General features: G+C 41.6%; 1 protein-coding gene across 1 annotated transcript in view; it reads left to right on the forward strand.

The window, feature by feature from the left end:
- Positions 1–12,891, forward strand: part of KIF5C (kinesin family member 5C) — a gene marked incomplete at both ends in the record, with an annotated part of 143,296 nt that overhangs the window by 90,137 nt on the left and 40,268 nt on the right. Inside the window, one exon of the mRNA XM_084254976.1 lies at positions 5,222–5,370. Within this exon, the coding sequence (XP_084111102.1) occupies positions 5,222–5,370 (149 nt within the window). The remainder of the gene's footprint in view (positions 1–5,221; positions 5,371–12,891) is intronic.

Genomic DNA, 12,891 nt, shown 5'->3' on the forward strand with positions numbered 1-12,891 from the left:
GATAGGCTGGGCGATAGCACTATTACTGTATAATTTCAGATAGACAAAATTTAAAAACCTGCTTTAATGAGCATTTCTTACATTTCTGCTGTCCTGTTGATTTTGTGTTTCCTTGTAAGCTGAGCAGTAAATACACATTCATATGCATACATGCTCACACACAGAACACACAAGCCCCTGGATCAGGTTCACAGGCGGCCCAGGATCTGTGGTGATTTGCTGTGTTGAACAGAGTGTGGATATAATGTAATTTCATTGGTTGCAGCCAGAAAATAGGTGGAAAATACCAAAATAAGGAGTATGGAAATTGGAAAACACTTGGGCGTGCTTTAAAGCAGTCAAGGCAAAAAAGAGCAGGCCATTCCTGATCCACACTGACAGCAACAGACTAAACATTCCCAAGGAGGAAGTGAACAGTGAGAGGCCAAAGATGGTTCACACAATGCCTGGTCATTAGGTCCTTAATTCTGTTAAATTATACAGTCCATGGTAAAAAGAAAGGACTGCAGATGCCCACATTATTTTATTGTAGTTTTCTTAGGGGAATCTGGAAGATTATTTCACTTTACATGATTAATTTAAGGATCCTAGTTGGGATTATATTTGTTACATTAAAAAGAAAACTCTGGGGCTCAGAAATTCAATCTCTCTTGGTAGCTCTAGCTAATTTCATGATCTAGAATAGATACTAGTTAATACTTGTATCTGAGACTTGATTTCTTTCTATGTCAGTTTATTTTTCTTGAATATTACATGTTGTAAGGTGCCTAAGTGTACAACAGCAAAATTTTACAATTGTGTATATGTACATATATATAGAATTGTGTCTTTATAGATGTAAAAATAACTACTACTCATCATCTTAGAAACCTATTTTTTGTATCCTGCCAGTTACTACCCAATTCTCCAGGGTATCATCCTGACTTTTAGCATATTGCCAGTCTTTGAACTTTATATTATAAAATCATATAGTAGTACTTTATATTTGGTTTCATGTATGTAACACTGTGTTTTTGAAATTTATCTACATTGTTAGGTGTAGTAGTAGTTCATTATTTATGGTTATGTAATGTCCTGTTTTGTGAATATAGCACTTAATGAATCATTATTTTGTGATGAATGTTTGGATTGTTTTTAACTTTGGAGCTATCATAAGGAAGTTACTATGACATTGGTTGTCATAATCTTAAGATTAACAAGTGCTCATTTCTATTGGGTTTATACTTAGGAGTAGAATTGCTGGCTCATAGGATTTGAGATATTCAGTTTTAATAGATAATAGCAGCAAAGAGCTTTCCAAAATAATTGGAATAACTTACAATCTAGTAACAATTGAGTGTACATCCTCACCGATCCTTGATATTATCGGTTTAAAAATTTCTAGCCTCTCTCTTGGGTATGTACAGGTCACTGTGATTTTACATTTCCTGATGGTATTAGGTTAAATGCCGCCCCCCCCTCTTTTGGGGTATTTATTGGCACTTCTTTTATGAAGTACCTATTCAAATCTCTGCCCAGTTTTTTTTTTTCACGCTTTTTTCTCTTTGACTTATGAGTTTTTCTGAAAAGTTCTTGTGAAATATGTGTATTGCATATATCTTACACACTTGGTGGCTTGCATGTTAATTCTTTTAGTGGTGACTTTTAGAAGGGAGGTTTCAAAATTTTAATAGAGACTCAAATTTATCTTTTAAGAAATCTTTGCCCATCTCCAGGTCTTGATGATATTCTTTTGTTTTCTTCTAAAGGCTTTATCATTTTACCTTTCACATTTTTTTATTTATGCATACAAGAACTGGGGTGTAGGCCAGAGGTGCAGGGGGTGAGAAGGTTCACCAGAATCAGAGTGGGGAGCAGAAAAGGCAGATCTACTGAAATACACTGCTGAGGGGAGCAGCAGGTGAGACAGGAGTGATCTGCTATGCCATATGGGTTAACTCCCTGGCCAGGGATCAAACTCGTGCTTCAGTGGCTGCTGATAACTTCTTAGTGCTGAGACTTAACCCCTTGTACCACCAGGGAGGCCCACCTTTCACATTTGTATGTACAACCCATCTGGAATAGAATTTTTTATAAGGTATTGGGGGAGTAGATAATGGTTACCCCTTTAGTACCATGTATTGAAAGAATCTTCTTTTCCTATGGTACTCTAAGGGCACCTTTGTCATAAATCAGATGACTACATGATGAAGTGTTCAGGATAATTCATTCTCTTCTATTCCAAAGTTTGTAGACTGTTTAAATTGCCTTAATTACTGTGACTTTATAATTAGTGTTGATTCTTTTTTTTATAGTTGAGGTAACATTGGTTTAAATAAATGTCCGTTTCAGTGGTGTAAGGTTGTCTTTTAACTTGGTTCTTCAAAATCGTCTTTGTTAATCTTGACCTTTTTCATTTCTTTTATACACTTTAGAATGAGCTTGTCAATTTCTATATGTTTGCAAACTCATGTGTTGTTTGATATTATTTTAAATCTGTAGAACAAGTTTGAGAGAATGAACATCTTTCCTTATCAGTTTTTACAGCTTTCTTCATGTTCTACCTTTAGTGGATGGAGAGGCAAGATGCACTGCCCCCTTTCCAATGGAATAAATTCTAGGATGATGATATATGTTTTTCCACCATTGTTCTCAGTTCCATATGTGAGGTAGATTGCCTATCTTCTGTTTGCTCTTCTGGATCATTTCTGTGCTGTCTCTGCGCTGTGCCCTGACGAGTGACCAGTTTAGATGACTGCAATGGGCTCCATTGCCTCTGGCTTCTATTTGGGTTTGATTGGTGGGGAAGGACCGTGATTGATGATAAGAAGGAGAAAACAGTGAGGCTAGGGTGTTAGTTTCCTAGAGCTACTTTAGGTTGGCTCCATCTCTGGGCTAAAGACTGATGTTAACAGCTGCCCGTGGGTACCCTTCTTTTTATTTATTTAAAGATTCATTCATTCATTCATTCATTCATTCATTCATTCATTCATTTATACAAGCACTGGGTACAGTCAGAAGCGCTGGAGGGTGAGAGAATTCACCAGAGCCAGAGGGGAGAGCAGAGCAGGCAGACTGACGAAGTACACTGCTGAGGGGAGCAGCGGGCGGCAGGAGAGGTCTGCACACCATGTGGGACCCTCGCCCGGCGGTCAGGGGATCAAACTGGCGCTGCAGAGGCTGTGGGCAGCTTTGCAACCCAGCTCTCAACTGCTGCGCCACCGCGGAGGTCCACCCTTCTTTTTAAAGCTCCCTTCCCCCTGCGCCCTTTCAGCCTGAGAGTAGTAATGGCTCTCCTATCTCCAATATGGGGTATATCATGCCCCTTGTACCTCCCAGTAGACATTCCATTCCTTTGTTAAACACTTCCCAAATTATGCAATTTTCCTGCCAGGACCCTGATGACTACATAAGTGGAAGAAAAAGAATTTCCTGAACAGCTTGAGAGAACTTTGAGAATAAAGAACAGTTATACCAGTGATAACCTTGCTGGGTTTTCTCACAAAATTTTATTTCTGGCTAAATGTGCCTGAGTATATCATAGAGGCCCTATCTTTTGTAGCACTGGAAATCATGAAAAGGCTGTTTATGATTTAAAAAGTAACATTCGTAGCCTCAAAGTGTAGGCTTACCTGTCCACAAGCATTTTGGCCCTAAGGCTACTTTTCACTTTCTGACTTGCTCAGTGATCATGGATGCTGCAGTTTTTGTGCTTGAATCTAAGAAACATCCATGACATTGTCTGAGGGTGTTCAAAAGAAAAGTGAGGGCGTGAAGCTGGTGTAGACTTTAAAGGAGAAATAAAATCGCTGCTATTTGAAAAATTACAGCCGTAGCACTTCTGGGGACAGCAGCCTCAAGCTACAGTGAATGAGGGAGAATTATGCGAAGTAGAGTCTGTACAGAAATCATTTAACTCCTTTTATGACCGTTGAGTTTTTAGTTGTCTGCTTTAGGGATTAGTTTTTAGAATGACATCTGTAATGCTGGTGAGAATTTCTTCCAGTGAGATAGAAATTCTGTTCAAAATATCATTTGACGACAATAGTAATTAACCTAAATCACACATCATACACTGCTGGCAAATATGACAGTACAAGGCCTGGTGGGAGTTTATAATGAACAATCAGTAGCAAATAAACCAAGATATTACATATTTTATTTGATTTATTTTTTATTGAATTTTTTTATTTTTATATTCCCCATATAATTGCAACCCCCTGATTTTGACCCCATTTTTATCATCTTCAAAAGTCAGTAATAAGTGGAATTCTACCATGGACAATTCTACTTAGATGTTTCATTTCTACTCATGAAGAGGTGAATCTTTTGTTTTATTATCAGCTGGTACTGTCATTGCCTTTGCTCCTTTGAATTACTGTCCAAACACCCACTGTGGCATCACCCCTCCTCCCTTGTGCCATAAACTTCATCTCTTATTTTAGAAGTGGCAAAATGGTGGCTATTAGATGTGTTTATTCAACACATTTTGAAAAAAAAAAATTTAAACTGTGGGATACCAATAAAGATCTCAGTTTTTGACGTTCTTGAAAAATGGGATGATTTGAGAACTCTCCACTCCTCCATGATTGACAATTGGCTGTGTGTGGAGGGGGGGGGGGGACAGGTCCTGTGTTCAGCAGGGACCCTGGTTTCTCTTGGCCATCCAGGCCCAGAGACAATATGTTCAGTATATCAGGGATAGCTCTAGATTCCAGATGTGAATAAGAGAAACAAATGATTATGTCACTTCAGTCTATATTGTTGGTATGAGGAGCTGCAAGCTCTAAGAAGCCAGAGACCTTGTCTCATTTGTTTTCATATCTCCCCAGTGTTCCAGAAAGTTTAATCGAATTGAATGGAAACTGGCAGTGGTTATGCAAGATGCTTAAAGGCCATCAGCATAAGTCAGGGCTGAGAACATACACTAAGATGGTGGCAGAGGGACTAGAGAAAGAGGTGACCCTGAGAAACAATTCAAGTGGAAATTCATTGAATTTCAGACTTGAAGGAGGTAAAGGAAGAAAGGAAGAGGTGAGTTTGAAGCCTTAGGAGTAGCAGTGCCATCATTAAAACAGCTAGGAGGGTGGTATGTAGAAGTCCTAGATTCTTCCTGCTATCCCATATGCCACAACTTTCCCATCTTTTGATGTGAAAAGAATTCCAGGTTTAATTATATTCTTGATTTTGCTAATGCTTATAGCTGCACTCAGATTTTTTTCCTTATGTTTTAAAACCCCAGAGCTAAGACTATCAAGAACACAGTCTCCGTGAACCTGGAACTGACAGCAGAAGAATGGAAGAAGAAATATGAAAAAGAGAAAGAGAAAAACAAGACTTTAAAGAATGTTATCCAGCATCTGGAGATGGAGCTAAACAGGTGGAGAAATGGTAAGGAGGGCTGACGATGAAGAATGAGAGCTAAGGGTGAGCTTGCTTTTCCCATAGGCTGCTGACTTTGAGAAAGTGAGTGGGATGGTGGAGCTGGGTCCTCTCTGGCAAAAGCCACGTGAGCAAGCATGTGTGTTCTCGTCCCTACCACAGCAGTCACCCCCACCCACCCCTGGGGTCACTAGACTGACACACATTCTCAGTGTGGCAAGTGACTATTTGCAAGGTTGCCTTAATCTATTTCCAGTGAAACGCCTCTGTATCTGTTGCTGCAATTTGCTTTCTGGAAGGCGTATTTGAAGTTTAGAGGACAGTGCCCAAGACTTTGTGACTCATATTGCTTTTTATTAAATGAGAAATGTCATCCTCTCCACTGTGAATTTTGTAATTGATTTGAGGTTAAAAAAATCACCTCTGGGGCCTCCCCCGTGGCGCAGCGGTTGAGCACTGGGTTGCGAAGCTGCCCGCAGCCTCTGTGGCGCCGGTTCGATCCCCGGCTGCTCCCCGGCCACCAGAGGAGGATCCCACATGGTGCGCAGACCTCTCCTGCCGCCCGCTGCTCCCCTCAGCAGTGTACTTCGGTCCTTCTGCCTGCTCTGCTCCCCGCTCTGGCTCTGGTGAATTCTCTCACCCTCCCGCGCTTCTGACTGTACCCAGTGCATGTATAAGCAAACAAACAAACAAATAAATAAATAAAATATGCCTCTATTAAAAAAAAAAAAAAAATCACCTCTGGCAAATATTTGCAGTTGCCCAACTCATCTTCATGCTTTACTTCTTCAGAGCCAGAAATAGAGGCCTTCTGAAGAGGCTCCGTGCTAAAGTGGAGTCTTAAGACTTATTTCGTGACTTGTTTTTCTTTCCCCCCCAAAATGTTCTTTTGGTTTTGTTTTACTAGAAGAAAATATCTCAAAAAGCTGATGTGCAGTGGGTGGGTGAGTAGTGGGTAAGGCGTTGAGAGGGGTTTCTAGATCCAAGTACAGATGGGTGATTTAGGTGATTTTAACATTGTGATAGAGGTTAGAAGGTTGAAGGCTTTTTCTTTTCTTTTTTATTTTTTGTACTGAAACAAGGCATGTTGGATAGTGGATGGTTGGAGACTGTTCTTCAGATTTTTTGCTGCTGTGTTCAGTATTTATTTCAGGTGCTCTAGCAGACCTGTCTCGGGTGAGTGCAGGGCCCGGGGCTGCTATGCAGGATCAGGAGGTAGCCCACCTGTTTGTAACTGCAGAGTTAGCACATCATCTTGTGACTACATGTTTGCAGCTGCTTTTTGCTTGGGGGTGGAGTGGCAATGAGCTACTGTTTAATTGAAAAGCAATTATGTGGTAAGCAAGGATTCCATTGAGGTTCAAAAAATGACCCAGTAGCCTATATAACATGATTCTTTTCTTTTTGGAAGATTTTCTAGCTGCACATGTGTATGGAAAGCTGCTAGAATAATTGAATAATTCAGCACCTGGGTGGATGATTTCTTGCAGTTTGGCAGGAGTAAGAGAGTGGGGAGGGGTTCTTGGCAAGGCAGGGAGCGGCTGTATGAGATTTTGTTCTATTTCTGGGATCCTCTTGGGTCATTTCTCTGCTGGGCGACTGGAACATTCAGTAAAGCTTTTTGCATGAAGGGAGGAGGGACTGGCCTTAGAAAGACTGTGGAGTTGGAAGCTATCCTTGCTTTTTTCTGTTTTTTCCTGTCCCTCCCAAGCTCTAACCCACCAATTCTCAATCACCTTTGTCCTTTAGGGTCTGCCCACTGCCCTGTTGGCCTGACTCACCCTCAGGCCTAGTGTCTCTTTTGCACACTCTACTTTTCTTGGTCTTTCCACTTGGCATCATTTTAACTATTTGTCCCATTTCATCCACCTTGCAAATCTCCTCAGAAATCTGTTATTTTCTATGTCTGTAAGTGTGATCTGACATAAGCCCCATATGTTACATAATTTGGGAAAACATATATGGTCTCTTGCACATGATAGACTTCCAATAAATGTATGTTAAATAAGCACAGGTTCAATGCAGGGCTGGAGCTCACAAGCCCAGCAGACCGACTGGACTTGGTGTCTGGCCTCTCTGGGCTTACTGTCAGATGGGGGAGGTGGACTCCAGCCATAATCAATAAATGCATGATGATGGTTAGTGCTGACTCCATGAAGGGAAGGTATCAGTGCTGAGTGTTACTGCAACAGGGCCGCTGCTCTTGACTCAGACTTCAGCGAAGGTTTCCAAGAATAAGTAAAGTAAATAAGATCTGAGAGACGCAGATCTGTTAGCCAGATGAACTGGGGGGAGTAAGGTGGAATGGAGGTGGGGGATTCTGGGGGTGGGAGCAGTAAGGTGAGTGTGGAAAGCTGGGAGTGGGAACACTGACCTAAGAGGATTTTCATCCTTATCTTTGAAGCAGTGAGAAGCCATTCAAAGATCTTAAACTGCAGATCACATGGTAAGATTTGCATTTTTGAAGATCCATTGTTTGTGTTGGAGAATGGTCTGGAGTGGAGTGGGAGAAGGTCCAGGTAAGCTAGGGTGATTCCAGGGATGAGAGTCCAGTGGTTGAATTGAGGGAAATGACAATAAGGGAAGGAAACGGATGGACCAGAAAGGAATTTAGGAGGTGAAATCTGCAGTGTTTGGTAGGAACTTGGATCTGAGGAGAGAGGCAGATAACATGGCTTGCTGAATTGGGTGGAGGTTGGAAACATTCACTGAAGCAGAAAATGCTGGAGAAGAACCAAGCTGTGGGGGTAAGAAAGGTGAGGTGGTGTTTGAAGTGGCTGTGGAAAACATCCAGGTGAAAATATGAAATAAGAAGTTAGGCCTGAGCTATATAGAGAAATTGGAGAGTCACTGATCTTTAGGAAGTAATTAAAAGCATAGGTAGGGTGTGGTCCTCTGAATGATAGGGAAGAGAAGAGGGAGACACTCTTGAAGGGACCCGCCATTACCATATGCAGTCTGTCCCCTGTATCCACTAATTCCACATCTGCAGATTCAACCGTGTTCGGAAAATACCTGCCATATAGTTAGACCCAGATGTCCGTATCTGCACTAAACATATATTTTCATTTTTTTCTTGTATTTATTCCCTAAACAGTGTAGTATGACAGTAATTTACATAACATTTACAGTATATTTGGTATTATAAATAATCTAGAGATAATTTAAAGTATACAGGAGGATGTGCATGGGGCGTATGCAAACCCTGCACCATTTTATATAAGGGATTTGAATGTTCTTGGATTTAGGTTGTCTCAGGAATCATGGAACGGGTCCCTGGAGACTAAGGGGCAACTGTAATCACTAAGTGGCCGTGATGGGAGAAGGGATATGCAGCTCTCCTTTCTCCCAAGCTAGTACTTGTATTTTAAAGATTTTTGTGGAAACAAAAAATTCTTCAGTGTGGAGAACCAGCTCTAGTGATACCAGGCAGGAAAGGGGGGAGGTAGGTCAGGGAATCGGGGGGCGCTCCTTTGAGTAGCTATGAGTGTAGCCGTATATCAAGGACTAGCTGTAGTCACACACACACAGCAAAACAACCCAGGCTTTTTGTCATATTCCTCGGTTGGGCATTTCATTCTCCAGTAGCCCTTGAGACTTGGACAGGTTGAGGGGATGTCTCTGGTAGGGCTGAGGTCTGAGCAGAGGGCATGTGACTTCTAAGTTATCTTCTACTGTCCATGCTGCCTGCACATCGTTCCAGTGATCTGTGTTTAGGCCAGTTAGGTGAGTGTGAAAAGGACCTTGCCCCCCACCCCCAAAGGACTGGAGCCCTTTAATGGTTCCTGTGCATTAGTCCTACTTCCTCGAGTCAGGAGGGCCTGGCTGGTTTGTGTCAACTGGAAAACCAGTCTTCTGAGAGGTGGAGTAGAGAAGCGGTAGTGTTCTCCACTAAAATCTGAGGGGCAAGATATTTCCAGCTTTCTTCTGAAATCTGACACACATTGGTTCTAGGTTGATAGGAGGCAGCCACTTAATTCATCTCCAAGATTCCTGGATGTTGAGAATTCCACATTGCCTTCTGACTCAAAGGAGCATTGACAGTTGTATGCACTCTCCTCTGGGAAAGAGTTCTTTCTCTGTCTGGTGTGTGTGTTTTTCTTTTTTCTTCCTTCCTTTCTTTCTTCCTTCCTTTTCTTTCCTTCCTTCCTTCCTTCTTCCCTCCCTCCCTCCCTTCTTCCTTCTTTCTTAATTTTCTCTGGTGTGTTTATAATGAAAAGTTTGACCGATATATTCCAGTTGTAGGGGAGCAGAGAAAAATGTGTGCACACGCGCGCATGTGCATTCCTACTTGTGCTTTTTCCTCCTTGCTATTTAGAAAAAGGTAGGACTATGAAGAAGTAGGAAAGGTAAAGTAATCTGGTGTCTTAACTGCGAATTGGTTCCAGGCCCCTCATGTGAACAGGTGAAGGGAGAGAAGTCTGATTCAGTGGTGTGGTGGGCCTGCGGTCAGAGAGCCAGCAGCGCCCTACCCAAATCACTCAAAAGTTGTGAAACTCTGTCCTGTCCATTATATGCCTATAGGCTGGTTCTCCCTCCAGCGTCCTGACTCCACACCTCCTGGACCAATTGTCAGCCTCTTGTAACCTAGTGTGTGACTTTAGACTGCAACCTGCCAGGTTTCTCCTCTGCATATAGAATATTGAGTGTCAGAATAAGATCTGTGCCTTGTAATATCTATCTTACACCAAGCCCTCATTCATTTCTGGTATTGCCATTACGTCAGGATGGCTCTGGGCATGTGCCTGGTGACTTAGGAGGAGGCCATACATTTTTGTTTTTTAGTAAAGAAAGACTAAGGAGAGCCACCCGCTTGCCTCGTTCAATTCCCCAGTGTGCCAGTTGGATTGCAAGTAATAGGAACTGACCCTGCTTATTAATCAAAAAGAAAAAGCATTGGAAGGTTAAGAGTGACTCCCAGAACCAAAAGAATAGCTGAGGAACCAAGTTCAACTGAGGAAGCTGTGGCAGCGACAGCTTCTCCAGAGGCGCAGGCCACAGGGATGAATTGGCAGAGCTCCCAATGGGCCACATCTGGAGTGAATCCTTGCCTGGGTTTTCCCCCCATCTTGCATTATATGTTTGAGAAGGGAAATTTTGAGCTTGGTGGTGGTGTGCTTTGGCTGAGGAAGGAAAAATCTTTCTGCACGCATTGGAGGAAGGTAATTCATCATAAGGAGGCTGAGAAGCTATTATGAAAAAGAACACAAGTTCACTACAGTCTACCGGTCACTTGTTGGGGCTGAATTTATCACCAGTCTTTTCTTGAATTTGGAGGCTCTGCTGTATATTTAGACTCATGGAAATTTGTTCAGCAGCCTGCTTGCATAAGGACATATAGGTGGACTGGGCAGTTGTCAGAAATAGAATTTTTTTTCCCCCTCAATTTCTATTGCTTGTTGATCGTATGTATGGAAAGGATTCAACCAATCCCATATGTGGGGGTGGGGATAGATTTTGATAGTTGGATTTAGAGTGAATTACAGCTCCCAGTACACCTCTCTGCTGCCTGCTCTAATCCATCAAGGAGTCAAGACAAGAGGAAGGGGAGGGAGGGCTGAAGGCCAGGGACATGACGCTTGGGGAGTGGTGGGGTGGTGGGGAGAGCCCATAGTTCCCTGTCACTGCTAGGTCAGGCTTTATAGCTGCTTCTCTGACATGTTGTCTTTGAATTTTACCCTTTAAAAAATGATAACTTTTTATGGGGGCTGAAGTCAGAAAACAAATGTCCTGAAAATCCAGGCATCAGGAGTATAGGAAAATAACCTGACAATATGACAACATCTGCAGTGTCTCTATAATAAATAAATTTAATACTAAATAACAGAGTGGATATAGATTTACCCCATCTGCTGAAGTCACACAAAGAAAATAATTTCATCACAGGCTGTGACGGTGTGGAAAAATCGGCAATCTCTAAAGCAGATTTGTTTCCAAATGAGAACCTGCCAGATCAGCAGACTTGGTTCCCTAACAAGAAAATCTGTAACCTTGAGTCCAGTCTGGGCCTTTGTGGAACTGTACACCCTCCACAGTTAGAACACACTTGGCTCTTTTAGTATTAAATACATAGAAGATGCAGGCTCCCCTCTCTGATTCATGATTACAGTGGAAACTTCGAAGTTAGCATTTCATTTCAGAAATCAAATTTACTTTTGAAAGCACAACTAAGCACTGTAGAAATACTGACCTCTAGGACTATCTTTGTAGCTGAATGGGGTAATTTATTCAAGAGGTTAGGAATGTAAAGAGAATGTAGAGTCCTGGGTGACCAGTTTATTAGAAAATTACTCTAGAAGGCATTAGAGAATGTTTTAAGCTGCTTACAATATTTTTAGGAACTAGGATGAAAGATGCTATTTGTGTGCAAAATAATCCCTTATGGGATTATGATTTTATTCTTAAACCTCACGTTTATATAATGACATCTTGTAACCAGCTGCTCTTATCCATCTGGCAACTCAAAGATTTCCTTTTTGTTTCTTTGATATAGAAATTACCTACCATTAGGTCTGCCACTGGGCCTGTTTAATTGGTATTAAAAGAAACACCTCCTTTGCCAGATCTGCTGTGGGTTTTGGTGGAAGCTGTGAATGACCAGCAAATCTCTGCCCTGAAGTTGCAGAGAGAATGCAATTACCTTTCTGTGTTCTCTAGAGGCTTCAGGGACTCAACTTCTGAAAAGGATAACTAGCTCGTTGCTATTTCATGTGTGAAATTTTAATGAATTACTGGCAGTCTAGTGGTTTTCCTTTAAAAAAAAAAAACAACAACCCAAAATCCTGTTTTAGAATTTTTAACTAATATCCCTAACAAGAATTTTTGATTAGTCAGTCATTCTTATTCATTGCAATTGATGGATTTCTACTTTTTATAGAAATGTTATTTATGCCTTCTGGGAGTTTTCATTTTATAATTAAAATGCACTGCAAACCTTACAGGTATGCTCCAAGTGAATGCTCCTGTGTACACACAAATCTTTTTAGTCCTTAAAGATAATTACATCCGACACTAGGAAATGCCAGGATGCTTATTTAAAAAAAGGTTCCTAGTGGGGGAGAGGGGGGTGGCTTTCATTCTAGAAAATCAGATGCTTTACAATATTACAAGCACTTTCCTATAGACAGCAGATATAAGCCTCAGGGGATAAATTAAAAGAAATTTTAAAATAGATGCTAATTTCCATTTGGAGGTCCTTTTCTCATTCTTCCACCACAGGTTTTAGGATGCATTTCTCCAGGGGTTGTTTGCAGCTGTCTTCCTCGTTACATCAGTTATTCCGTGATCACCTTGTGGGGGCTTCTCTGGAGACTCAGTCCACTGCAGTGCAGGGAATATTCTCGATTAACGTGGTGAGATTGCCATGGAGACAGATTGCTTAGTGTCAGGTCTTGCATAGTTTTGGGAATTTACAATCCCCAGACGTGTTTGTGAACTGGACAGTGTAGTTACCAGGGACGCTTCTGGAAGTCATTTTCTCGGTCCTTTGAAGGACAGTGGTATTTGGAAAACTAGCCCTTGGTTTCCTCT

Source organism: Talpa europaea, assembly GCF_964194135.1.
Source record: "Talpa europaea genome assembly, chromosome: 1".
NCBI classification, from domain to species: Eukaryota; Metazoa; Chordata; class Mammalia; order Eulipotyphla; family Talpidae; genus Talpa; species Talpa europaea.